The sequence below is a fragment of the Hemiscyllium ocellatum genome, chromosome 21 (assembly GCF_020745735.1).
Source record: "Hemiscyllium ocellatum isolate sHemOce1 chromosome 21, sHemOce1.pat.X.cur, whole genome shotgun sequence".
NCBI lineage: Eukaryota > Metazoa > Chordata > Chondrichthyes > Orectolobiformes > Hemiscylliidae > Hemiscyllium > Hemiscyllium ocellatum.
In genome coordinates this window covers 46062632-46089516 of record NC_083421.1, presented here as the reverse complement: position 1 = coordinate 46089516, position 26885 = coordinate 46062632, and the positions used below count along the sequence as shown (strand labels likewise).

Sequence of the window (26885 nt, the reverse complement as noted above, 5' to 3'; positions counted from 1 at the left end):
AAAGATTTGAGAGAGACCTAAGGGGCAACTTTTTTGTGCAGAGAGTTGTGCATATATGAAATGAGTTACCAGAGGAAATGGTGGAGGCTGGTATAATTACATTTAAAAGGTACCTGAATGAGTATATGAATAGGAAGGGTTAAGGGGGATATGGGCCAAGTGCTGGCAAATGGGACCTGATTTATTTAGGATATCTGGTCAGCATGGATGGGTTGGACTGAAGGGTCTGTTTCTGTGCTGTACATCTCTAGGACTCTGACTAGAGTCACAGGAATTGTCATTGCATGGAAAAAAATTATAATGCAAACACAAAGGGATATCTTCATGCATTAGGCCCCATGTTTTTGCACGGCAATTTTTGACGAACTGGTAGCATTGTTCTTTAATTGGCTTCATGTTAGTTGTGCTCAAAAGTTAATTAGCAATTGGATCAAGCAATCATTCATTTCATAATTAATGTTGTTACAGTTGCCAAGGAATCCACTTGACTTGAACAGGATTTTAATAGGAACACTGGAGGTGTTCTACAGGATACAGAGATCATCGCCCATCTAGCTTCTGGTAATTGCATACTATTGTTATGTACTGCATTAGCTGAGAGAAAAGATTTCCTAGAACACTATCATTGGCACAAATGCATAAACCATTTTAAATCTCAACATTTAATTTTGACTATCAACAAATCACTGAGTGTTAACTAGCAAAATACCAGTGCTTTATCAGCTGTGTGGAACTAATCATCACTGGAATAATTAACTGAAGTGAAATTCAGCCTTGTATCCGTTTATTCATATTACACACCCATAATGCTATAACCCCTCCGCCTACCCACCCCCCCTCCCCCATATTGATTTCACCTTGTTAATATGAGACGGTCCAAGTTAATTCGCTGCTGTTTTGCAATCCACGCTGAGCAATACAGCTTTTCAGCAGTTTTCAATACATCCGTATTTAACCGCTGAAGTAATTGCTTTTCAGAATTCACATAAAGACGCTCTTGCTTGAGGTGATGAGCCAGAGTGTGAAGATCAGGCTTCACCATCTTCAAATGGCTCAGCAGCGTATTCCTAATGAAGAAAGATAGATAACTATTCAGCTAGTGGACACAGATTGTGTAATTATGACTTGAACACTTTTTAACACCACAATATGCACTGAGTTAGTCTGTTGGCTGCATCAAAATTACTTTTGTAACCCAAGAAACATTTTCCTCTCTCTTGGACAATCTGAAACTATTCCTTTGACTCTCCACATAAGACTTCAAGATGCACAAGGGACGGGCTTGCTCTAGACTTAGATCAAACCATTCCAAAGCGAGAAGTGAATATATCCCACCATTAACCCAGGCTAATTCTCTTCACACATTCTGCTGTGTTTAGGAACCCACCTGCAGATTGCAAACAATTACTTTCATCTAATTATAGAAATCCACACAGATATACATTCAACTTTGGAATAGACTTTACAAAAATTAAAAATGAGGCCACCAACTCAAATAGATTTTCCTTCAAATTAATAATCACCAAGATGCAGGAAAAAGAATACATATTAACTAATACATCTCAATCTTAGTGTAAAGGTCAAGTTTTACAGTTTATAGCAAAGATAGAGGCTTTGGAGAGGGTACAAAGAAGGTTTACCAGGATGCTGCCTGGGCTGGAGGGCTTGCCTTATGAAGAAAGGTTGAATAAGCTCGGACTTTTCTCTCTGGAGAGGAGGAGGAAGAGAGGAGACCTGATCGAGGTGTACAAGATAATGAAAGGAATAGATAGAGTCAATAGCTAGAGACTTTTCCCCAGGGGAGGATTGACTGGTACAAGAAGTCATAGTTTGAAGATATGAGGAAGAAGGTATAAAGGAGACATCAGAGGTAGGTTTTTCACACAGAGTTGTGAATGCATGGAATGTGTTGCCAGTTTTGGCGGTGGAAGCAGAGTCATTGGGGACATTTAAGCAACTGCTGGACATACACATGGATAGTAGCGAGTCAAGGGGTGTGTGGGTTCAATTATTATATTTTACATTTGGATTAAATCTCAGTACAACACTGTGGGCCAAAGGGCCTGTTCTGTGCTGTACTTTTCTATGTTTATCAAATATTTATTATGTAATACTGCAGTGCAAACCACACAATTGACTCTGATTTGTGAACTTTAAGTCACGATGGAGAATCAGAACAGAGGACATTTAAGATTTTAATACATTTATTCCATTGTGTTTGATAGTCACATTTTAACTCAACTTTCAAAGTTTATAATGATTCATACATACAAATTGTGTACAAATATTTCATACAAAGTTACTGATTATATGTTTTGAAAAATGCATATATTGAGGAATTCAAAGATCTTTCATTTTGACCAAAAAGTGTTTTTCTTTAATATGCAGCTGCTCATCACCACAATATACTAGAGATCATCTGGACTATACCACTTTAGTGCTGGATGCCACATCCTACCACTAAGTTCCAGGAATTACTTAAAAAAAAAGTCCACCTAACAACTATTAAGGATGAAAGGGCTTTTGCCTGAAACTTCGACTCTTTTGCTCCTCAAATGCTGCCTGACCTGCTGTGCTTTTCTAGTACCACACTCTCGATATTAAGGATGAAAGTACCATTGAGTCTAACAGTCAATGAAAAAAAAACACATGACATTTCAGAATGGAAAACAAACTGTCCAGTCACAGCATGACTCTGTACAGTAACTCTTCTGTTTGCCTGCACAAGGCCTGCATTGTCAAGAAAAGGTGCTTCTCAATCTAATTGGCAATGGCACATTAACCTCAGAAACGCATACTGATTTTAAAATCTTTGATAAAACGTGGAAGGGAATCTCCACATCACAGAATCCCTACAGTGTGGAAGCAGGCCCAATGTCCCATTGAATCCACACTGAACAGCATCCCACCCAAATCTACCCAATCCCTTTAACGCTGAACACCATGGGCAATTTAGCAAGTTCAATCCAGCTAACCTGCGTACTAAGTCACAGAGTCATTCAACATGAAAACAGACGCTTCAGTCCAACCAATCCATGCAGAATACAATTCCAAACTAAACTAGTCCCACCTGCCTGCCCCTGGCCCATATCTCTCCAAACATTTCCTATTCATTATCTATCCAAATGTCTTTTGAATGTCGTAATTACACCCACATCTTCCATTTTCTCAGTAAAGTCATTCCACATGCAAACTACCCTGCGTAAAATATTTACCTCAACTTCATTAAAAATCTTTCTCCTGTTACCCTAAAAAACCCTTGAAATTCCCCAGAGGGAAAAGACAACTACCGTTAACTCTATGTATAGCCTTCATCATTTTTTAAACTGCTCTCAGATTGCCTCTCAATTTCCTACACTCAAGTAAAACAAGTCCCAGCCTTTCTTTAACTCAAACCTTCCATATCTGCTTAATAATATGTTTCCTGTAACTGAGTGACCAGTATGGGACATGGCACCACACAAGACGCCTCACCAATGTCCTGGACAATCTCAACATGACTTCCCAACTCCGACACTTAAAGGACTGAGCAATGAAGGCAAGCGTCTTTTTAACTACCCTGCGAACTTCAAAGAATTAGGGCAGCACGGTGGCTCAGTGGTGAGCACTGCTGCCTCACAGCACCAACCAGGGACCCAGGTTCAATTCCGGCCTCGGGCAACTGTCTGTGTGGAGTTTGCACATTCTCCCAATGTCTGTGTGGGTTTCCTCCCACAGTCCAAAGATGTGCAGGTCAGGTGAATTGGCCATTCAAAACTGCCCACAGAGTTAGGTACATTAGTCAGAGGGAAATGGGTCTGGGTGGGTTACTCTTCGGAGGGTCAGTGTGGAGTTGTTGGGCCAAAGTGCCTGTTTCCACACGGTAGGGAATCTCATCTTACGTACCTGCACCCTTAGGTGCCTCTGTTCGACAACACTACCCAAGGCCTGACTATTAATTGTATGAGATCTATCCTTGTTTATAGTACCAAAGTGCAATAGTTCGCATTTATCCAGTTACCTGTGTCCTAGCGAGGCGAGCAAGAGGGAGAGAGAGTAGTTGAACACGTGGCTACAGGAATGGTGCGGGAGGGATTCAGATAGCTAGATATTTGGGGCTTATTCTGGCACATGTGGGACCTCTACAAAATGGGATGGTCGACACCTGAACCAGAGGGGTACCAATATCCTGGAGGCGAGATTTGCTAATGGTCTTCAGGAGGATTTAAACTAATTCTGCCAGGAGACGAGAACGGGAAATACAGCTCCAGTGTACAGGAGGTTGATAGTAGTCAAGCCATAAGGTTTCAAGGTTGCAGGACTGTACCGGCAGGCAGGAAGGTGGTTTGAAATATGTCTACGTCAATGCCAGGAGCATCCGGAATACAGTGGGTGCAAGTACAGCATAGGTTCATACCTGGAACTTCGATGTTGCAACCATTTTGGAAACAGAGCAGAGACAGGAACAGTTGTTGCAGGTTCCAGGGTTTAGATATTTCAGTATTATCAGGGAAGGTGGTAAAAGAGGGGGAGCTGTGGTATTGTTCGTCAAGGATAGTATTATGGGGGCAGAAAGGACATTTGATGGGGACTCATCTCCTTAGGTAGTACAGTCTGATGTGAGAACTGAAATGTGTTGCTGGAAAAGCGCAGCAGGTCAGGCAGCATCCAAGGAACAGGAAATTCGACGTCATGAAGGGCTTATGCCCGAAACGTCGAATTTCCTGTTCCTTGGATGCTGCCTGACCTGCTGCGCTTTTCCAGCAACACATTTTCATTTCTGATACTCCAACATCTGCAGACCTCACTTTCTTCCCAGACTGATGTGAGAAACAAGAAAAGAGAGGTAACCCAATTGAGAGCTTTCAACAGGCCTCCAAAAAGTTCCAGAGATGTAGAGGAAAGAATTGAAAATATGATTCTGGATAGGAGCTATAGGAGACTTCAACTTTCCTAATATTGACTGGCTATAGTTGCAGTGCTTTAGATGGGTCTGTTTTTGTACAATGTGTGTAGAAGGGTTTCCTGACAGTACGTAGATAGGCCAACAAGAGGCGAGGCCACACTGGATTTGGTACTGGATAAGGAACTAGGCCAGGTATTAGATTTGCAGATAGGTGAGCATTTTGGTGATAGCGATCACAATTCAGTTACTTTAGTGATGGAAAGGGATAGGTATATACTGCAGGGCAACAGTTATAGCTGGGGGAAAGGCAATTAAGGTGTGTTTAGGCAAAATTTAGGATGCACAGGATGGACACAATTGAAATGTGGAGCTTATTCAAGTAACAGCTCCTGCATGTCCTTGATATGTACATACCTGTCAAGCAGGGTGGAAGCGGTCCAGTGAGGGAACCTTTGTTTATCGAAGAAGTTGAGTCTCTTGTCAAGAGGAAGGAGGCGGCTTATGTAAATATGAAATGTGAAGTCTCAGTTAGAGCGCTCGAGAGTTACAAGTTAGCCAGGAAGGACCTAAAAAGAGAGAGTTAAGAGGAACCAGGGGGGGACATGAGAAGTCTTTGGCAAGTAGGATAAAGCTTTCTATAGGTTTGTCAGGAATGAAAGAATTCCTAGAATAAGATTAGGGCCAGTCAAGGATAGTAATGGGGAGTTGTGCGTGGAGTCGGTAGTGATAGGAGAGGCGCTAAACTAATATTTTTCATCAGTATTCACATAGGAAAAGGATAATTGTTATCAAGGAAAATACTGAGATATAGGCTATTGGACGAGATGGGATTGAGGTACATAAGGGAGGTGTTAGCAATTCTGGCAAGTGCTAAAATGGACAAGTCCCCTAGGCCAGATGGGATTTAACCAAGGATTCTCTGGGAAGGCAGGGAGGCGAGTGCAGAGCTTTTGGCTTTGATCTTTAGTGGCAGAAGACCGGAAAATAGTAACTGTTGTCCCCTTGTTCAAGAAGGGGAGTAGAGACAACCCTGGTAATTATAGACCAGTGAGCCTTACTTTGGTTGAGGCTAAAGTGTTGGAAAAGATTATTAGACATAGGATTTATAATCATCTAGAAAGAAATAAGTTGATTTGGGATCATCACAAATCTTATGGAGTTCTTTGAGACGGTGACCAAACAAGTGGATGTGGGTAAAGCAGTTGATGTGGTGTATGTGGATTTCAGTAAGGGGTTTGCTAAGTTTCCCGACGGTAGGCTATTGCACAAAATATGAAGGCATCGCATTGAGGATAATTTTGTAGTTTGGATCAGAAACGGGCTTCCTGAAAGGAGACATAGGGTGGTGGCTGATGGGAAATGTTCATTCTGGAGTTCAGTTACTAGTGGTGCACCGCAAGGATCAGTTGAGACCATTGCTGTTGGTTATTTTTCTCAAATGACATAGATGAGGATGTGGAAGGATGAATTAGTAAATTTGTGGAAGATACTAAAGTCAATGGAGTTTATGGACAGTGCAGAAGGATGCTGCAGGTTACAGAGGGATACAGATAAGCTACAGGGCTGGACTGCAAGGTGGCAAATGGAGTTTTAATGTGGACAAGTGTAAGGTGATTCACTAGGAAGGAGCAACAGCATTACAGAGTACTGGACTAATGGCATGATTATTGGTCGTGTGGATGAGATCTCGGTGCCCATGTGCATAGATCCCTGAAAGTTAACAACCCAGTCAACCTGGGTGGCAAGAAGGCATACAGTACGTTAGCTTTTATTGGCAGAAGATTGAGTTTCGAAGCCCTGAGGTCATGCGACAGCTGTACAAATCTCTGGTGGGGCTGCACTAGGAGGATTACGTACAGTTCTGGTTGCTATATTGTAGGAAGATTTTGGAAGCATTGAAAAAGGGGGCAGAGGAGATTGACAGGTATGGAGGGAAGATCTGATGAGGAAAAGCTGAAGGACTGGAGGCTGTTTTTATTACAGAGAAGGTTAAGAGGTGACTTAATAAAGACGCTCAGAATTAGGTAGGGTGAACAATGAGGCTTTAAACTGAAGGGTGATAGATATTGGACAGATAACAGAGGTAGGTTCTTTACAGTGTAGCAAGGGTGTGGAATGCCCTGCCTGCAACAGTAGACTCACCAACTTTAAGGGCATTTAAATGGTCACTGGATAAATATATGAACAATAATGGAATAGTGTAGGTTAGATGGACTTGAGATAGGTTTCACAGGTTGGCACAACATTAAGGGCAGAACGGCCTGTACTGCACTGCATTCTTCTATGTTCTATGAAGTTCATCTGCCATTTTCAGCCCATTGACCCATTTGATGAAGATTCCATTGTAATTTTTTTTTTAGATTAGATTAGATTAGATTACTACAGTATGGAAACAGGCCCTTCGGCCCAACAAGTCCACACCGACCCGCCGAAGCGCAACCCACCCATACCCCTACATTTACCCCTTACCTAGCACTACGGGCAATTTAGCATGGCCAATTCACCTGACCTGCACATCTTTGGACTGTGGGAGGAAACCGGAGCACCCGGAGGAAACCCACGCAGACACGGGGAGAACGTGCAAACTCCACACAGTCAGTCGCCTGAGTCGGGAATTGAACCCAGGTCGCTGGCGCTGTGAGGCAGCAGTGCTAACCACTGTGCCACCGTAATCTTTGAAAACTTTTTCACTATCTACAATGCCATCATCCGTACATTTAGTAACCATGCTTTCTATATTCTCATCCAAATCATTTTTACAAATGACAAACAAAAGAGGATCAGAACTGATCCATGTTCTATGGATTGTGGGAGAAACCCAGAGCAAACCTACACAGAGAATGTGAACATTCCACACAGACAGTTACCAGAGGATGGAATTGAACCAAGGTCCCTGTACCATGAGGCAGCAGTGCTAACTAGAGCCATCCTTGAGGATTTCCCAGAGTCGAAAAAGAAACTGATTTTAACTCTACCAAGTACTTTGGAAGGTATACACTCATAAGCCTCACCAATGTTCTGTATAGCCACAACATGACATCCCAACTTGTATATTCAATGCTTTGACCAATGAAGGCAAGTGTGTCAAACAATGACTTCACCACCCTGTCTACCTATGACTCCACTTTCAACGAACTATGAATCTGCACCCCAAGTCTCTTAAGATAGGTGGTCAGTTTGAGCTACAAATAAGGCATATGGGTTCCTGTGCTTTCTAATCAAAGCACAGAATACAAAAGAAAGGAAGTCATCCAGTGAACTTTAAAACATTAGTCCATTCTCAAAATATGGTGCCCAAAATGTTAGGAAAAATATGAAGACATTAGAAAGGGTGCAAAAAATATTCATAGGAATGCTTCTAGGCAAATATCGGAGAAGTTGAGACTTCAAGAAATCCGATGTGGGAAAATTTGATAAAGGGGTTTTAAACTGTGAGGGGTCTAGTACGAATAGATTGAGCAAGCTACTTGCACTGTGGAAGGATTTCAAACCTGAAAGTAAGAAAATTCAACAGGGAGTTTCAAAAAGGGATTGAATAATTATCACGAGGAAAAATATTTTTAGGGCGACAAAGATTGGGAAGTCACAAGTTGCTCTTACAAAGGACTAAGCTTGGAAAAGGTGGACGCTAGGAAATTGTTTCTGTTAGGTGAGGAGACTAGGACCCGTGGACACAGCCTTAGAATTAGGGGGGGTCAATTCAGAACAGAAATGCAGAGACATTTCTTCAGCCAGAGGGTGGTGGGCCTGTGGAATTCATTGCCACGGAGTGCAGTGGAGGCCAGGACGCTAAATGTCTTCAAGGCTGAGATTGATAGATTCTTGTTGTCTCGAGGAATTAAGGGCTACGGGGAGAACGCTGGTAAGTGGAGTTGAAATGCCAATTAGCCATGATTGAATGGCGGAGTGGACTCGATGGGCCGAATGGCCTTACTTCCACTCCTATGTCTTATGGTCTTAAGCTCAAACAGCTAGTTGAATGGCCTCCTTCTGCATGGTAACATTAAATAGAATGATTCGATAACAACTAGGCAAACTTGTTTCACAGTGAAGACGAAGAGAGCCCTGGTTTCTATTCCATAATAAAAATGGAATCTGTACATATTAAGCATTTCAATTTCAAGAATACAGAAATGACTGAACTTACTATAAATAATTATGATAATATTCATTTTTATTCACTTACAATGTTGAACTCAGAATCTTCGACAAACAGTTCTGATGTGGGTATGTGAGAGAGAGCACCATGTGCATGCACACACTTTCTTTGGGGGGCGGCGGGGGGGGGGGGGGGGGGGGCAGGGGGCAGTAATTTCAATTGGATGGCTGGTTTGTGATCCAGGAATGCCACAGTTCAATTCTTGATGGTGACCTCAGTCATTGCAAAGTCCAGCCTTGACAGTGTCCCCTTGCTGGAGGCATTGTAACTCTCACGTTCAAACATCACCAGTCATCTCTCCAAAGACATTACAGCCTGATGGTCATAGAATCATCGATTCCCTAGAGTGTGGATGCAAGTCATTTAGCTTATCCAGTCCACATCGACCGTCCAAAAAACATCCCACCCAGACCCACACCCCTAACCTATCCCTGTAACTTTGCATTTTCCATGCCTAATTCACTTGGTGCCTGCACATCCCTGGATACTTTGTGCAATTTAGCTTGGCCAATCCACCTAAATGTACACATCTGAAGCACCCAGAGTAAACCTATGCAGACACAGGGAGAATGTTGACTGTGTGGGGTTTGTACAAAGGTAAGAATTGAACTTGGCTCCCTGCTATGAGGCAGCACTGCTAACCACTGAGCCACCGTGCCACCCAGATAATCCTCTGGGACAATGGTAAACTTTTTACTAAACACTACAGTGTAATAAAATGTTCAAAAAGATCAGATTTACATAAAAGTTAACTGGATTAATGGTTCCGTGATAAATATCATGAGGGATATGGCAACAGACCAATATCAAAACACAAATATAGAAGGATGACAACTTCATTACAAAATTATACTCACTGGAGACAGCTATTAAGTGTCAAGTGAAAACCACAGGGTTTACCTTCACACTAACATGGTTAATAAAATAATAGAAGGATGCCATCCATCAATTGTTGAACATCAGAACACATTAGGTAGTCTAGAATAAGCCATTAAGTCCCTTGAGTCAATATAACAATTCAGCAAGATCATAGTTAATCTGTATCTTCACCAAATTTGTACATTTCAGTTTGTTATTCCTCAATACCACTACCAAACAAAACACAGCCATCTTGAGTTTTGAAACTTGACCAAGGCTTTAAAATCTTTCTGGCAGTGTTCCAGATTTACGCAAAGGTGTTTTCTGACATCATCCCTTCAGTGCGCATGTCCAGCACTCCAGACTGGGTTGAAGCAAAGGTCTGTGCAACTTTAAAGAATTCCACCTCTTCAAATTCCAGGGAATTTGCAGTTCCAAATTTGTCATGTTGCATTAACAGTGTTGCAGCAGCAGAAAGCTCAATCCAAAGCCCAATTGAACAATGGGGGCGGCATGGTGGCTCAGTGGTTAGAACTGCTGCCTCACAGCACCAGGGACCCAGGTTCGATTCCAGCCTCGGGCGACTGTCTGCGTGGAGCTTGCACATTCTCCCCGTGTCTGCGTGGGTTTCCTCCAGGTGCTCTGGTTTCCTCCCAGTCCAAAGATGTGCAGGCCAGGTGAATTGGTCATGCTAAATTGACGGTAGAGTTAGGTGCGTTAATCAGTGGTAAATATGGGGAAATGGGTCTGTGTGGGTTACCCTTCGGAGGACTAGTTGGGCCAAAGGGCCTGTTTCCACTCTGTAGGGAATCTAATCTAAACATTTTGGCCTCTCCCTGTCAGACTGACTGTCTCCCCACAAGGTCTTAGTTACCATTCAAAATCTGCCATCTGCTTGAGCATATAGATCTATCTCAGACTTGCTGGAACCAATTCTCAGATACTGACCTCATTATTAGTCAACATCTGTTACCTATTTAAACAAATTTCTCTTCCTGCAACGTCAAAGCAACTACAGGATCTTTTAATGATGAACCATGCTGCCATTAACTTCCATGTCCGGGCGCTCAAGTCAACAGCTTGCTTTCTCTCTCCCGAAGTTTTGCAGACAAGCTATTGACCACAGCTCAAAAGGTAATTTTCATATCCGTTCTAACCAAACTATTTAAAAAAAGGAAAAAAGAATTATTTTAAAAATTGCTCAGGGTGTCGTCCCATCCGCACCTCGGTTGAAGCAAAATGCTCAGAGATACAGCGTAGTCTTACCTTCATCTTTACTCCGCGCCCTGGAGGGAGAGGGAATGATCATTCATGTACACAGACACATGAGTTCATGGTCTTCTCTTGAACAGCACTCTCTTATGAATTATATAGTCATTTTACAGTAAGGAGCATCCAGATAAAGCAATGTACATATTAAATGGGTGACCATTACAATCGGCAAGTGTCAATAGTAGAGATTAAGCCTTCTGCTGTTATACAAGGCATATTCTTAACCTTAACTAGCTTCACAAAATGAATACTTTTCATCTTGTTAAATGGACCTCACATACTGAATGCTTCCAATATTGCGAAATGGCTCTACATAAATGAATGCTTTTCCACTTTGTAAACCATTACCCTTGCCTCCCCCATCCCACTGTTAATTATAAGTTCTTATTTGATCTAAGTCAAGCTCAGCTGAACCTCTTGTTTCATAAAACTCAAAACATAACTCTTTCCCTACCTGCTCATACCCCATACACTTTCTTTCGGGTCCTAACAATATTCAGATCAGACAGCATCCATAGATCGTCAATCACTGCTGACATTTCAGGTCAATGACCTTTCATGACAACTTAAGAAAAGTTTGAAATTCAAACAGACTTAAGCAAATGGAGGTGATTATTGAGCTCACCTGATTGGTAGACCAGGATTTTCTGGGTTGGGAAATGCACTTGGCTGGAAAGAGCACAAAACACAGCTCTAATAATTAATGTGACAGATAGAAAAACATAAAACATTTTCACATTTCAATTTACATTACTGTGAAGCCAATGAAAACTCTTGGATAAAACGATAATGTTAGCCAGAGGTCTCAATCAACATACTCAAAAGTACATGGCACATTGAACTGAATTTTATTAAATCCCCAAATACAAATACACTTCAGGTACAAACCAGTAATTCCTATACTAGGACTCCATCTCAAATATGCATAGAAAGGTAGTTTATGCAATATGATTAGAATCAATTTTATACACAAAACATTTCTCAGCACTCAATTTGAATTAGCTGACAATTTAATTCATTTTGAGAAAAAGAATAACTTGAAATTTAACAGTGTAATCCTGAATTTATTTGCCATTTCCAAACAATCTGTTCTAATGTGAATGTTGTCAACTTAGTGGGCAGCACGGTGGCACAGGGGTTAGCACTGCTGCCTCACAGCGCCAGAGACCCAGGTTCAATTCCCACCTCAGGCAACTGTGTGTGTGGAGTTTGCACATTCTCCCAGTGTCTGCATGGGTTTCCTCAGAGTGCTCCGGATTCCTCCCACAATCCAAAGATGTGCAGCTTAGGTGAATTGGCCATGCTGAATTGCCCGTAGTTTTGATGAAGGGATAAATCTAGGGGAATGGGTCTGGGTGGGTTGCTCTTCCGAGGGTCGGTGTGGACTTGTTGGGCCAAAGAGCCTTTTTCCACACTAAGCAATCCAATCTAATCAAACTTGAATTCACTATAATGCGATTGACGAATTGGGGACGCGGTTTCTGTAATGTTAAAAGATTAAATAGGAACCTCTCTCTGGATGCATATTTTAAAAAGAGTGAAACTGCAAGTGAACAATCTGGAAGTGGATGGGAACAACATTCATGCAAGAATGCAAATCACCCACACTCCAAGTAGACAGTCATTTGCTACTACTCTCCTATTTGCATGATGATTCCCCAGGATTAGGGCATTAGCATTATCTCAGAGGATGATCCCATCCTACCATTGTACCTGGGGTAACATGTGAATGTGATGGGTGGGGGGGCTGTCTTGAGAGGCATCTGACTATGGGGAGTGGCCAGAGTATCTGTAAGCAAGGCCAACTTACATGTTTTCTTTGTTCAGTGCCTCACCTTGACTCGACTTTGCATGCTTGTGAAGAGGGTCAAAGGGGTCACCTAGCTTGTCCAAGTTTTAATAAACTTAAGCTGTTTGCAGAAGTTGGTTTGTACGAATTGTATCACGTGAGAAACCTCGGGAAAAGAACTTAACATTTCTGCAGAACGAACTTTTAAAATGTATGCGAGCTGTAATGTGATTAGAGTGCAAACATTTGGAGCGCTGTTTCTAAAGCGTGAATTTTATAATGCGGGGTTGCATAAGACGACAACCATGTTGTAGCAGAACTAACTGTACTCAGTTCAAGTTGTTTCCTGTAAATGAGCAAATTATTGTAAGTAAAACCAAAAATTTCATTTTCACTTGTAACTTCCCTCATCCTCCACAAATACTTCACCTTGGATTATGTATTTCTGATCAGTCTAGTCATTTTGATTGCTTTATGGTCACAGTTTTGAGCACCACAGACAATGTGAAGTTCTCTTATGCAAGGGAACTCAGATTATAGATCACTCATTGCATATTGATCATTTACTGAAACTCCCAACACCGTTAAACTTAATCACTAGACGTGTCATTTACTATTTTTTTATCCAGCAAATGGGCATTTTCAGATCTTACTAACCATGTATCAAAGCCATAGAACACACTTGCACAATTTTAATCAAACAGGCTACCAATAAAAAAGTCCCAAATATACAAATTTATTTTGCTGCAAAATTCAAACATTTCAGGATAAGTGCGCATAACAGCAATGGAAAATCTTGTTAGATCATTCGTGAATAATAAGGTACTTAAACAAGATGTCTGCTCTTGGATTCACTCTACTGACATATCCAAAATCCATTATTCTTTGAAATTTCAATGGGAAAAAAAAATATATTCCACTGAGTATGACAACGATTCTCACTGACAAGCACAAAAACATGGATCAGATTTATGAACAGAATTTGCATTGGCTAGTCAAGCCATTATCTTGAAATTTATTTCTAATATGTGAAACAGATTAATTGTAAAAAAAAGTACAATACTTGCAAACTTTCATTTTTTGTCACATCAAGGTTGAGAATCCACTCTGACTAATACCACAATTTAAAAAAAATGTTTCAAATCTAGTTTGAAATATCCATCAGAAAATTCACACTTGCAGTTCAAAAGTTGTCAATTAAAACTGTCGCTTTCAACATCACTAATGTCCAAAACCTGTCACATCTGAGAAAAGATTTCTGAAAATTGAACATTTCAGGCTTCTTTGGAATTATTTTTAAAAGCACAGGTAATGATCAGTACCTAGTTAAACGCTTTGAAGAAAATTAGTTACTGCAAAACCATACATTATCAGGAAACTAAACAAACTTCATACAACCTACTATGAATCTGTTTTTTAATAAGTAGTTTAAAACAGAAAACTTTCCAAAAATGTGGCATTAGTGAAAACAAACCAATACGGCACTTTACAGAACAGTGAGTGAGACTAACTTCTGCATCCTTCATCTTGGTAAACCTACATAGTTCTACTTCTCCAATTAACTGTCCAAATTGACTTTCCAAAGATTTGGCTCTATTCACTGAGTTTTAAGTGCTGCATCGAAGAGTCACATTTTCCCAGCACAATTTATGCATATTACCGTGTATCAAGTTAAAGCTATTGCTGAACACGTATCTTCTCAAAATTTAGAATATCAACAGAATCAATGCCATAAACATAGCTGACCCTAGGAGAAAAAGCAAATTATTTCTCCATTAAATGCATTAGTGCTAATTTAGATGTCATTTGTATTATTAACAAAATTATGACTGCCTTAGTTGTACATATGTTTGCTAAGCTAGAAAGTTAATTTGCAGACCTTTCGTCCCCTGTGTAGGTGACATCTTGTGTGCTTTAGAGCCTCCTGTGAAGCGCTGTGGTACTGTCTCTTCTGGAATTTATTTGGTTCCGTTCCTGCTGCTTCCAGTTGGCGGTCCTGGTTGTTCATGGTCGTGGCCGGTATATTGGTCTAGGTCTGCATGTTTGTTGAAGTCAGTGGAGGAGTGCCACGCTTCTAGAAATTCTTTGGCTAGCCTCTGTTTCGCCTGCTGTTATTTGTGCTGTCTCAGTCGAATTTGTGATCTTTGTCTCCTACGTATCCTACGTATCTACTGACATATAGCGGCTAGTTGGTGTTTGTGGATGTGGATCGCTTGTTGTCTACCGGTTTGTCCCATATACTGTTTTGTGCAGTCATTTGAGACATTTTTAATATAAAAGGTAGCGTGGCTAGTGGGTTCGGTCGTGCCATGTTCTTGTCACATTGTAATCATGCCTAGCAGACAAACAATGTTTCAGCAATCTAAAACATGAAAGCAGCAATTGGAGTCTGAAGTTATAATTATTACATTAATTACCATTGGGCCTCCTTCCAAAGGAATTCCTGGTGAAAATATTCATTAACTCAAAATATCAAGTTGTTTTTGTTCTCCTACACTTCCCACAGATGCTGTCAGAGTATTTGTAATATTTCAGTGACAGATTCTGCATGGACAGTGCGAAAGCAAACAATATGACTTGTGCATTTGGCCCTTTCAATCATGGTTTGGATAGAAGGACAAAATAATGCAATGTTTTATCCTACCCATTGGACTGCACAAAGAACAACAAATCTGCAGCAATGACAAAATATCAGACTTGACTAGGAAGTGGAATTAATCACTTATTACACAACTGGGAGTGAAATTCAAGCTGATGCCATGAATTGTTGCCTCAGAAGAATAAATCATGTGCCAAGGAATCCCACAACTTTGAGTTACCTTTGTATTACACAGTTGGCCAGACACTTATGGTCATGTGCTCCCTAGTTTTAAAAGACAGACACAGAATTAGGCTGTTCAGCCCAGAGGCTGCTCTGCCATTTGATCCTACACTCCTGCCTTTTCCCCGTAACTGTTAATCCCCTTACCAATCAAGAACCTCTGTCTTCAATACATTTGACCTCCACAGCTCTCTTTGACAAGATGTTCGCCAGCATATCCTTCCTGAGGTGTGGAGTCCGAAACTGCTCTCACAAGCCAAAAGGTGACTAGCTATGGCTTGACCAGAACTTTCGACCACCCTATTAGTACATGACTGCTCTTACATTCTCGTCCTCTTGAAATGAATGCTAACATTGCATTTGCCTTCCTAAAAGCTAGTCTGCATGTTGGCCTGAATGGAATCCTATTTCAGGATTCCCAAGTCCCTTTGTGCTTTGTATTTCCAAAGCTTTTCCCCATTTAGAAAAATAGCCTCAGCCTCTACTTTTCCTACCAAAGTCCATAACCTCATGTTCTCACTTCAATGCCCACTCTCCTAATCTGTCCAAGTCTTTCTGCAGCCAGCCCATTTCCTCAACACTACTCATCCCTTCACCTATCTTTGTGTCATCTGCAAACTTCGCAACATTGTTAACGTACAGTGTGAACTCTACAGGACTACTGCTGCCATCCTGATAAAGGCCCCTTTTGTCCCCTACATTCTGCCTTCTGCTATTCTGCCAATTCCCTCTGTCAGTTCCCTTCCCCTAACACTGAGGGTTCTCATTTAGCAGCCTCCTGTGCAGCACCTTGTCATAAGTCTTCCGAAATTCCAAATTGATCATGCCCATGGGTTTTCTTTTCTCTAACTTGATTAACTTCTCCAAAAGAACTCTAACCAATTTGACTACCCTTGATGAAGCAGAGTTGGCTCAGCCTTATTTTACCATGCATTTCCAAATACTCCAGAATCTTAATAATGGATTCTAAAAATCTTACAACACCAGAGGTCAGGCAAACCTATAATTTCCTATCTTCTACCTCCCTGCCTTCTTAAATACAGATATTACATTAGCTGTTTCCCAGTTCTCTGGACATTTCCCAACTCCGATAAATTCTGAAAGATCACCAACGACTCCACAACCTCCTCAGCTTCTGCCTTCAGAATCCGGTCATGTAACCGATCCTGTCTGGGTGATTTATCCACCTTCAAACTCTTCAGTTTACTCAGCGCCTTCTCCTTCGTGATGACCACTACACTCACCTTTGCCCTCAACTCTCGAAGGTCTAGCACATTGCATCAGTTTTCAATGGAAGACACCAAAGTACCTATTCCAGTCCTCCAGTATTTCTTCATTCCCTATTACTACTTCTCCAGCCTCATTTTCCAGAGGTCCAATGTCTACTTTTGCTTACCTTTCGTTTATCAAAATAAATGACACTGGCAATCTTCTTTAATAATACTATTTCGCTTACAAGCATTTTCATCTTGTCCCTCATTGCTTTTTCAGTTATCCTCTGCTGGTTTCTAAAAGGTTTCCCAATCCTCTGGTTCCCTACTAATCTTCATCACACTATAAGCTTTTTCTCTTACTTTTTTGTTGTTCCGGACTTCCCTTGTCAGCTATGGTTGCCTCATCCTCCCCTTAGCATGTTTCTTCTTCCTGGTGAAGAATTCCTGACGTGCCTCCCGAATTACCAGAAACTCCTGCCATAACTACTCCATAGTCTTCTCTGCTAGGCTGCTTTGCTAGACTGGCCAGCTTCTCGTATCCTTGTAAATATTCTGAACATTCAATTTCATGTACAAACATTCATGCTCAGCTGCATATCCAAAATTCAGGAACAAATTTTCCAAGTTAAAGAGTATCATTTACATTTCACGTCTGCCAATTTCACTTCCAGTTGAATGATCATGCGCTGTCCAAGATACTCAGTTTGTCACAACCTTATTTTCCCAACAAGTGGAGAGAGAAATACAATGCAAAGGAATCTTACATTATTTGCAAATAACTTTTCTGTACTCTCGGAAATGTATTCCTCAATCCAGGAATACAATACTAATAAATAACATCCATAAATTCAATCTCAGCTTATAAGAATTAAGGGCTTGCTTTTGACAGTAGCCTTTTAATTAAATTGGATCATCTCTGACGTATAGACAAGAATTAGAACAACTTAAGACCTCAAGTCCAGAGATGGACAAAAGATTATAGAAATGAAAGGGAAGTAGAATTAGATTTTAACCAGAAATACCCAGGTTTAATAGCACCTATGGAGAAAGAGTTAACATTTCAAGTCAAAAGTCCTAGAAGAGGTACATGCAATTTGAATTATTTAGCATTTCTCTCTTTATAGATGCTACCAAGCTGCTGAGCTTTTCTAGCGCTTTGTCTTTATTTCTGATTTCCAGCATTCACAAGACTGAGCTGGTGTTTTGCTTTTCGATGTATTTTATCAGTCGCATGCCATCAACAATAAAAGTGAAGGAGTGGAGTCCTTTTGTCTCTTCCTCATTTGTATTTTTAGCAACACTAAATATACTGCACTGCAAAAACAATTATATAGAATATAAACTAAAATTAGAATCACTAGATACAGAGCAATTGCTCTATTTATTTCTCATCTAGTTCTACAAATGCAAATCAAAACCAGGTTAAAGGCTATTCAAAATAAATAGACAACAAAATATGCTCACTCGTGGAAGAAATCCAGCATGTGCAAAACTAGGCTTTCAATATTAGTAACTAATCATTTAGCATCGAAAAGTTGCATTCAGGCACAATGTCTCTTAAAATGGATTTTACAAGAACAGGCCAACAGGATTGATGGGGGAAAAAAATCACGTAACAATTTCAATGAAAATTTAGTATGCTCAAGGTGTTGATGTAGCAACATTAGGTTCAGAGACAATTCAACAGGAAAGACACGTTACTTTTAAAAATGAGTGCTCTTGGAATGCCCCGAAACAATTGAGAGAATAGGTGGTACCAATTAGAAGAGTTCTGCCAGAACATAAAATGCTGCACACAATGGCATTTGAGTAATTGTTATCGGTGAAGCAGAATTTTGCTTCTAAATCAGGATTTAGAACTGATCTAAAAGTCCCCAATTATATGTTCTGCTGATACACTGTCATTTTTGACTTAACATCACGTTTCACTCCAGTCTTGCAGGGAATGGAAATATGTTTCACTGCATCATAGAGTCCCATGACAGACTAAGGATTGTGTATTACTGGACAAGAGTAGTTGACAACTTCACTCTGCATGCAGCATTTAAAATAATCCATTAAATCATATAACACCTGGACTTCAGAGGAGAGTGTGCAGCAGGCATACCAGGAGAAGCTCCAGCCATACCTAAATGAGGTGTCAATCTGGTGAAATCATATTATCAGACATGAACACATGACAATGGAACAACACGCAACAGAAAACCAGGCAATCCCGAGACAAGCTGATCCCATATACTGAGAGCACTGACATTTAAGGTTAGATTAGATTCCCTACAGTGTAGGGACAGGCCCTGCGGCCCAACAAGTCCACACCAACCCTCCGAAGAGTAACCCACTCAGTCCCATTTCCCTCTGGTTAATGCACCTAACACTATGGGCAATTTAGCATGGCCAATTCACCTGACCTGCACATCTTTGGACTTGTGGGAGGAAACCGGAGCACCCAGAGGAAACCCACGCAGACGTGGGGAGAATGTGCAAACTCCACACAGACAGTCGCCCGAGGCTGGAATCAACCCGAGAACCTGGTGCTGTGAGGCAGCAGACTAACCACCGAGTCACATGCCGCCCACGAAATTTGTCCCAACAGTTGCTACTCAAAAAAACTAAGACAAAGCAAACCTGGCAAATTACCAACTTTTTAGTTTCCTCTTGATCAAAGCGATGGTCAGTGCTGTCAAATTCTAATTACTCAGGAATAACCTCCTCACTTACATTTAGCTTGCATTTCGTCAGGGCCCTTCTGCTCACAACTTCATTATGGCCTTCATCCAAAACGGGCAACAGCAAACCAAGGGCTCTTGTAACACAGTGGTAGAGCCTTTACCAATGGGCCAGGAAGCCAAGATTAAAATCCCACCCGCTCCAATAACAATTCTGAACAGGTGGATTGGAAAATATCTACTTAAGTGAGCATATTCTTTAAAAGTGCTTGTGGCACAGTGATGCTGTCCCTATCTGAGAGGTAAAATACTTGCGTTCAAGTTCCATTTGTCCCAGAGATGTGTCAAAATATATTTGAACAGGTTGATTAAAAATATCTAGTCAAGAGCAGTAGGTGGTATTCAGTGGTGTCTGAGGTTCACCTTCAGTTGATCCATCTTCTAACTTTACGATTGAAGTGCGGATACTCAATGATTTCACAGAGTTCAGCATCAATACAAATATCTTCATCCTTGAAAGCAGTCCACATCCACATGCAACGAGATCTGGACAACACCCAGACTTGGGCTGTTAAGAAACAAGTAACATTCACGACACTAGTGCTAAGCAACAACCACCTCAAAACAAAAACTACCCATTTCCCATGACATACAGTGGAATTACCATTGCTAATTCCCTATGAAAATCCTGAGCATTACCATTCATAAAAAATGTAACTGCAGCAGACCAGATGGTGGCCACAGAAATATGTCAGAGACTGGGAATCCGGCAAAAGGTAACACTCATCCGCGCTGTAAATACTGGACAGTTTTGTTCAATGCACAAGTCCAGAGTGTGATGAAATACTCTCTACAAGCCTGGGTGACAGCAGCAGAAACAGCCTATTTGAATGCCACTCCATCTGTCATCTTCAGTACTCACTCCCTCCATCACAGATGCAAGTAACAGCAATGTGGACCATCTAAACCATGCATTGCAGCAATTTATCCAGGCTCTTTCAACAGCATGTTCCAAACTATGCAATCTACCAGGGAAGGCAGCATACTTAATGGGAACACTATCCCTTCAACATCCACTTTAAATCGCACATCATTCTGACTTAGAACTGCTTTGCCATTCCCTCACTGTTGCAGAATTAAAATTCTAGTCCTACCTTCTAACAGCACCCTAAGTGTTCCTAATCCTACCACCCCCTCAAAAAAATTTACTGAGTTTTCCAATATGTTAGCCCTTCTTAAAAGGCTCAACATTGTTCACGGAATATTCAACATGTCCATGAACTCCTACTCAATGAATAGCAAAAGTTCCATGATTTAAAAAAAAAACAAACAGCAATACGGCTTTCAGGTTGATATGAAACTCATAAGCAGAACAGAATGCTGACAATTTCCTTGTTTTCTTGTGCATTAGCAGAATGTTCTATAGAAAGTTAGCACAACCAGGAGTACAATGACACATCAGGAAGTGGGATCACGACTAGATGAACCACAAGGCCTAATAACAAAAGACCTGAAAATCAATTCAACTGTGTACATCAATTTCAGTGAAACCCATCCAGATTTTCTGCAGCTGAATGAAATTATGAATGTGGAAGATGTAACCTGGCAAGGAATTCTACTTATAGTTTAGTCATCAGAAAGCAACACTCCATAAGTAATCATGTAGTACTCATATTTTATCTATGTGAGAGAAAGATAGAAGGTAAGCTGATATAAAAACCACCAAAGTAAACAGACACAAATTACAGCATTGCACAATTGAACACAGATTCTTTGCTCAGTTTTTACATTCCTGCAGAACCTTCCAAAACATTGACAGTCATTATTACAAATCGGACTTTTCACCAACATCCACAATAAAGGACTTTGAATCAATGGCTGTGATCAGGAATAGGAATGGCTAATGTTTGTCTCTAGGAAGAGGGCTGTTTGAGTTCCCACAATACCATCAGTTGTCATCAATTTACAAAGCATAGACTTCTATTTCCACAATCTAAATTCTTTCACTATGCATAATGCAAAAGAGCAGAAAAGTACAAGTTTGACATCACCTCTACTGAATTTCCAACCAGAGTGGAGGTGGAAGTGCTTCCCATCAATGAGCAAAGAACCACATTATATGATCTCTAATATCCAGTAGAGAGTATCTGGCTGCAAAGAATAGGTGGTCAATATTAGGGCCACAGGAGAAGACAACAGGGAAATATGACCCCAGCCCCAAAGACCAAGGAGATTAGAAACATCCAGCTTTTAAACAGTGACAGAATAAGTACAGAGGAACCTAGATTAGCCAAAGAACAAGGGCGGGGAGTATTTTGTTCAGTTAATCAAAATCCCGACAATCGAATGCCAGTTAACACAGTTTACCTAAGCATTAGGACCTTGAGATCTTGCCAGATAATCAAGGTTCCTCTGTATATAGCACCCCAGGCTTAGAAATAAAATAAATGGTAATCATTCTCAAAGGCTTGTACAATCAGAACCCAAGCAAGGATTAGTTGCAAGTACCTTAAATGATACATATACCACATCTTTTAATCTCTTATCATGCTCACAATGTTATTTATCACCCAAATTATATCCAAAACAAACTTGTGCTTTCAAGAGAGGACCTCAAGAAACAAAGACTACTCTCTTATCTGACATAAATGCAAAATATATTTTTAAAAACTCACCTATCACCAACCTTCCACAGTAGGCTTTTTGCAGAGGTTGATAACCAGCAAATCTAACTCAATTTCTGAATACTGGGTTTTTTGTTCAATTTGATCTGCAATCAAATGTAAAAAAGAAAATCTTTTGAGCAAAGTAGGTTGTTTCTTCTGTCTGGGGACACACAACTAATTCTGCATGATCAAGCATACCAAAGTAACGTCTGACTAATTTGCTAAGAGAGGGAGCAATTACAAAATGTAAACAAACATTACAAAACAATTAAAGCATTAGTAAGGAAGTCAATCTACCTTTTACCCATTTGCTTCAAGCATTGTTCAAAATGAAATGTTACAAATCAGACAGTTCCTATTTCAATTTTGCCATGACTAATTCTGTAAGCATTTGAAACTGAATATAACTTCTATACATCAAAGCCATTTGGTTTTACCATATACTGCATCCTGAAAGATTTTGTAACCACCTCAATTAGTTCTGTAACTTGCATGCTTACTTAAAAAGCAAGTAGAGAATTTTAGCAGCAGTATATTATGTTCAAATTAACACTGCCAACATTTGTAACATTTACACCACAACAAATTGACTATTTCTGTTTACAGTTAATAATGAACAATTTGTAAAAGGCTAAGTGTCAATCAACAGCTTATTGCAAACTCACCAATAACGTGACTAGTATGTTATATTAAAATCCATCCCCAAAGAAAAAAGGGACAAACGAAACATAGAATAAATAGTGTAATTATTCCAAGACATTTCGAACTGTGGTCAGTGAGAGTTGTAGATTCCATTCCAGAGACTTGGTCAAATACTCTGGAATGGTGCTTAAGTACAGCACTAAGTCTGTACTGCCAGAAGTAAACAGTGGCCTCACGTCTTCTCAGTAGAAGTCTTTGATTTGCCATCAAAACTGTCATTACTGAGGCATATAAAGAAATAAAGTAGCCATTTTGCATAAAACCTACTCCTGTAAAATAGTTAGCAATAAACAATAAATTATATTCAAAAGATATTGATTGCAGTACTCCCGCATTACAGCATTAAAGTCTTGACCTCTATTAGATAATAATTGTGCCCTGACAGAATGGTGTTTTCTGTTCTTGAAGTACCCATTGTTATGCTACATGATTAGGATTTGCTGGAAAAAAGGCAAGCAACATTCATGTTACATTAATGACAGGTAATGACTGTCTCTAATAAAAGACGGTCTACCCATCACCCTTTCATAGTTATTGTTTCCATCTCTGAAGCCCCCACAAGAAACATTCCATTGAGTAGAAACTCAAATCTATGTGCCATATAAAATCAGTGGTTTGGGAAGCCTTCAGAAATGAGATGAGAGTCCAGAGAAAGTACATTCCTGTCAGGGTGAAATGAAAGGCTGGTAGGTATAGGGAATGCTGGATGACTAAAGAAATTGAGGGTTTGGTTCAGAAAAAGAAGGAAGTATACGTCAGGTATAGGCAAGAGAGATCAAGTGAGTCCTTAGAATAGTATAAAGGCAGTAGGAGTATACTTAAGAGGGAAATCAGGAGGGCAAAAAGGTGACAAGAGATAACTTTGGTAAATAGAGTTAAAGAGAATCCAAAGGGTTTTTACAAATACATTATGGACAAAAGGATAATTAGGGAGAGAACAGGGCCCCCAAAGATCAGCAAGGCGGCTTTTGTGTGGAGCCACAGGAGATGGTCGAGATACTAAATGAGTATTTTGCATCAGTATTTATTGTGGAAAACGACATGGAAAATACAGAATATAGGGAAATAGATGGTGACACCTTGCAAAATGTCCATATTTGAAGAGGGGCTGGATGTCTTGAGGTGCGGCATGGTGGCACAGTGGTTAGCACTGCTGCCTCACAGCACCAGGCGACTGACAGTGTGGAGTTTGCACAATTCTCCCAGTGTCTGCGTGGGTTTCCTCCCGGTGCTCCAGTTTCCTCCCACAGTCCAAAAATGTAAAGGTTAGGTGAATTGGCCATGCTAAATTGTCCGTAGTGTTAGGTGAAGGGGTAAATGGAGGGGAATGGGTCTGGGTGGGTTGTACTTTGGCGGGTCGGTGTGGACTTGTTGGGTCGAAGGGCCTGTTTCCACACTAAGTAATCTAACCTAATCTAATCTAATGCATAAAAGTGAATAACTCCCCAGGACCTGATCAGATGTATTCTAGAATGCTGTGGGAGGCTAAGGAAGTGATTGCTGGGCCTCTTACTGACATATTTGTATCATCGATCGTCGCAGGTGAGGTGCTGGAAGACTGGAGGTTGGCTAACATGGAGCCACTATTTAGGAAAGGTTCTAAGAACAATCCAGGGAACTATAGACCAGTGAGCCTGACACCAGCGGTGGGCAAGTTGTTGGAGGGAATCCTGAGGGACTGGATATACATGTATTTGGAAAGGCAAGGATTGATTAGGGATAGTCAACATGGTTTTGTGCGTGGGAAATCATGTCTCACAAACTTGATTGAGTTTTTCTGAAGTAGTCACAAAGAGAATTGATGAGGGCAGAGTGATAGATGTGATCTATGTGGACTTCAGTAAGGTATTTGACAAAGTTCCTCATGGGAGACTGGTTAGCAAGGTTAGATCTCTCAGAATACAGGGGGAACTAGCCATTTGAATACAGAACTGGCTCAAACTTAAAAGACAGAGGGTTGTGGTGGAGGGATGTTTTTCAGATTGGAGGCCTGTGACCAGTGGGGCGCCACAAGGATCAGTGCTGGGTCCACCACTTTTCATCATTTGTATAAATGATTTGGATGTGAGCATAAGAGGTTTAGTTCGTAAGTTTGTAGGTGACACCAAAGTTGGAGGTATAGTGGACAGCAAGGAAGGTTACCTCATATTACAACAGGATCTTGACCAGATGGGCCAGTGGGCTGAGAAGTGACAGATGAAATTTAGTTTAGATAAATCCGAGGTGCTGCATTTGTGGAAAACGGATCTTAGCAAGATTTATACACTTGATGTTAAGGTCCTCGGGAGTGTTGCTAAACAAAGCGACCTTGGAGTGCAGGTTCATAGCTCCTTGAAAATGGAGTCACTGGTAGATAAGATAATGAAGGTGGTGTTTGGTATGCTTTCCTTTATAGATCAGATTATTGAGTACAGGAGTTGGGCGGTCATGTCGCGGCTATACAGGACATTGGTTAGGCCACTGTTGGAACGTTGCGTGCAATTCTGGTCTCCTTCCTATCGGAAGGATGTGGTGAAACTTGAAAGGATTAAGAAAAGATTTCAAGAATGTTGCCAGGGTCGGAGGATTTGAGCTAGAGGGAGAGGTTGAATAGGCCAGGGCTGTTTTCCATGGAGCATTGGAGGCCAAGGGGTGACCTTATTAGGTTTATAAAATCATGAGGGACATGGATACGATAAACAGACAAACTCTTTTTCCTGGGATAGGGGTGGGGGTGCATCCAGAACTAGAGGGCACAGGTTTAGGATGAGAAGTGGAAAGATATAAAAAGAGACCTAAGGGGCAACGTTTTCACTCAGATGGTGGTATGTGTATGGAATGAGCTGCCAGAGGAAGTGGTGGAGGTTAATATAATTGCAACATTTAAAAGGCATTTGGATAGGTATATGAATTGTAAGGGTTTGGAGGAATATGGGCCTGGTGCTGGCAGGTAGGACTAGATTGGGATATCTGGTCGGCATGGACAAGTTGGGCCGAAGGGTCCTTCTTCCTGCTGTGCATCTCTCTGACTCTATAACAGCAGTTCAGAGGAGAGGAATCCTGCAGCAATTAATTCAGCTTTCCAAAACCTGATCATCATCTACAAGGCACAAGTTGGGCCTGGATAAGTACACCTCCAAAAACACAAGCAACTGGAAACCATCCAGGATAAAACCACCTGGTTGACTGTACATCTACAAAAATGCACTCTTTCCAACAATCACTAACTGCAGTGAGTGCCATCTACAAAATGCACAGAGCTCTCCACCAAGGCTCCTTAGATAGCACCTGTTAAACTCAGGACTACCAACTAGAAGCACAACAACACTGGATAAGGGAGAACACCAATATTTGCAAGTTTCCCTCTGTCGTCCCATTGCCCCCCCTCAGTGGAAGCAAAATGCTCAGAGACACAGAATGGTTTTACTTCCTTCATCTTTATTCCGGGCCCTGGAGGGAGAAAGAATTAATCGCCCACGTGCACAGAGACTTGAGTTCATGTTCTTCTCGAACAGCAGCTTCTTACTGAATTATACAGTCACTTTACATGGAGGAGCATCCAGATAAGGCAACATACATATTAACTGGATGACCAATACTATTGACACTCATGATTGCAAAGATTATGCCTTCTGATGTTATACAAGGCATGTTCTTAACCTCGGGGCTGAAAATGTGTTGCTGGTTAAAGCGCAGCAGGTCAGGCAACATCCAAGGAACAGGAAATTCGACGTTTCGGGCAAAGCCCTTCATCAGGATGAAGGGCTTATGCCCGAAACGTCGAATTTCCTGTTCCTTGGATGCTGCCTGAGCTGCTGCGCTTTAACCAGCAACATATTTTCAGCTCTGATCTCCAGCATCTGCAGACCTCACT

General features: G+C 41.0%; 1 protein-coding gene across 8 annotated transcripts in view; it reads right to left on the bottom strand.

The window, feature by feature from the left end:
• Nucleotides 1-26885, bottom strand: part of gapvd1 (GTPase activating protein and VPS9 domains 1) — a 152668-nt gene that overhangs the window by 107435 nt on the left and 18348 nt on the right. For 5 of the 8 annotated variants that reach the window (XM_060841413.1, XM_060841419.1, XM_060841420.1 and 2 more), the window contains exons 2-4: nucleotides 22340-22434; nucleotides 11800-11843; nucleotides 858-1067 (exon numbers count right to left, since the gene is read on the bottom strand). In XM_060841413.1, coding sequence (XP_060697396.1) covers nucleotides 858-1042 — 185 coding nt within the window. In that variant the 5' untranslated portion in view covers nucleotides 1043-1067; nucleotides 11800-11843; nucleotides 22340-22434. The remainder of the gene's footprint in view (nucleotides 1-857; nucleotides 1068-11799; nucleotides 11844-22339; nucleotides 22435-26885) is intronic. The other 3 variants (XM_060841417.1, XM_060841416.1, XM_060841418.1) reach the window with 3 other exon arrangements.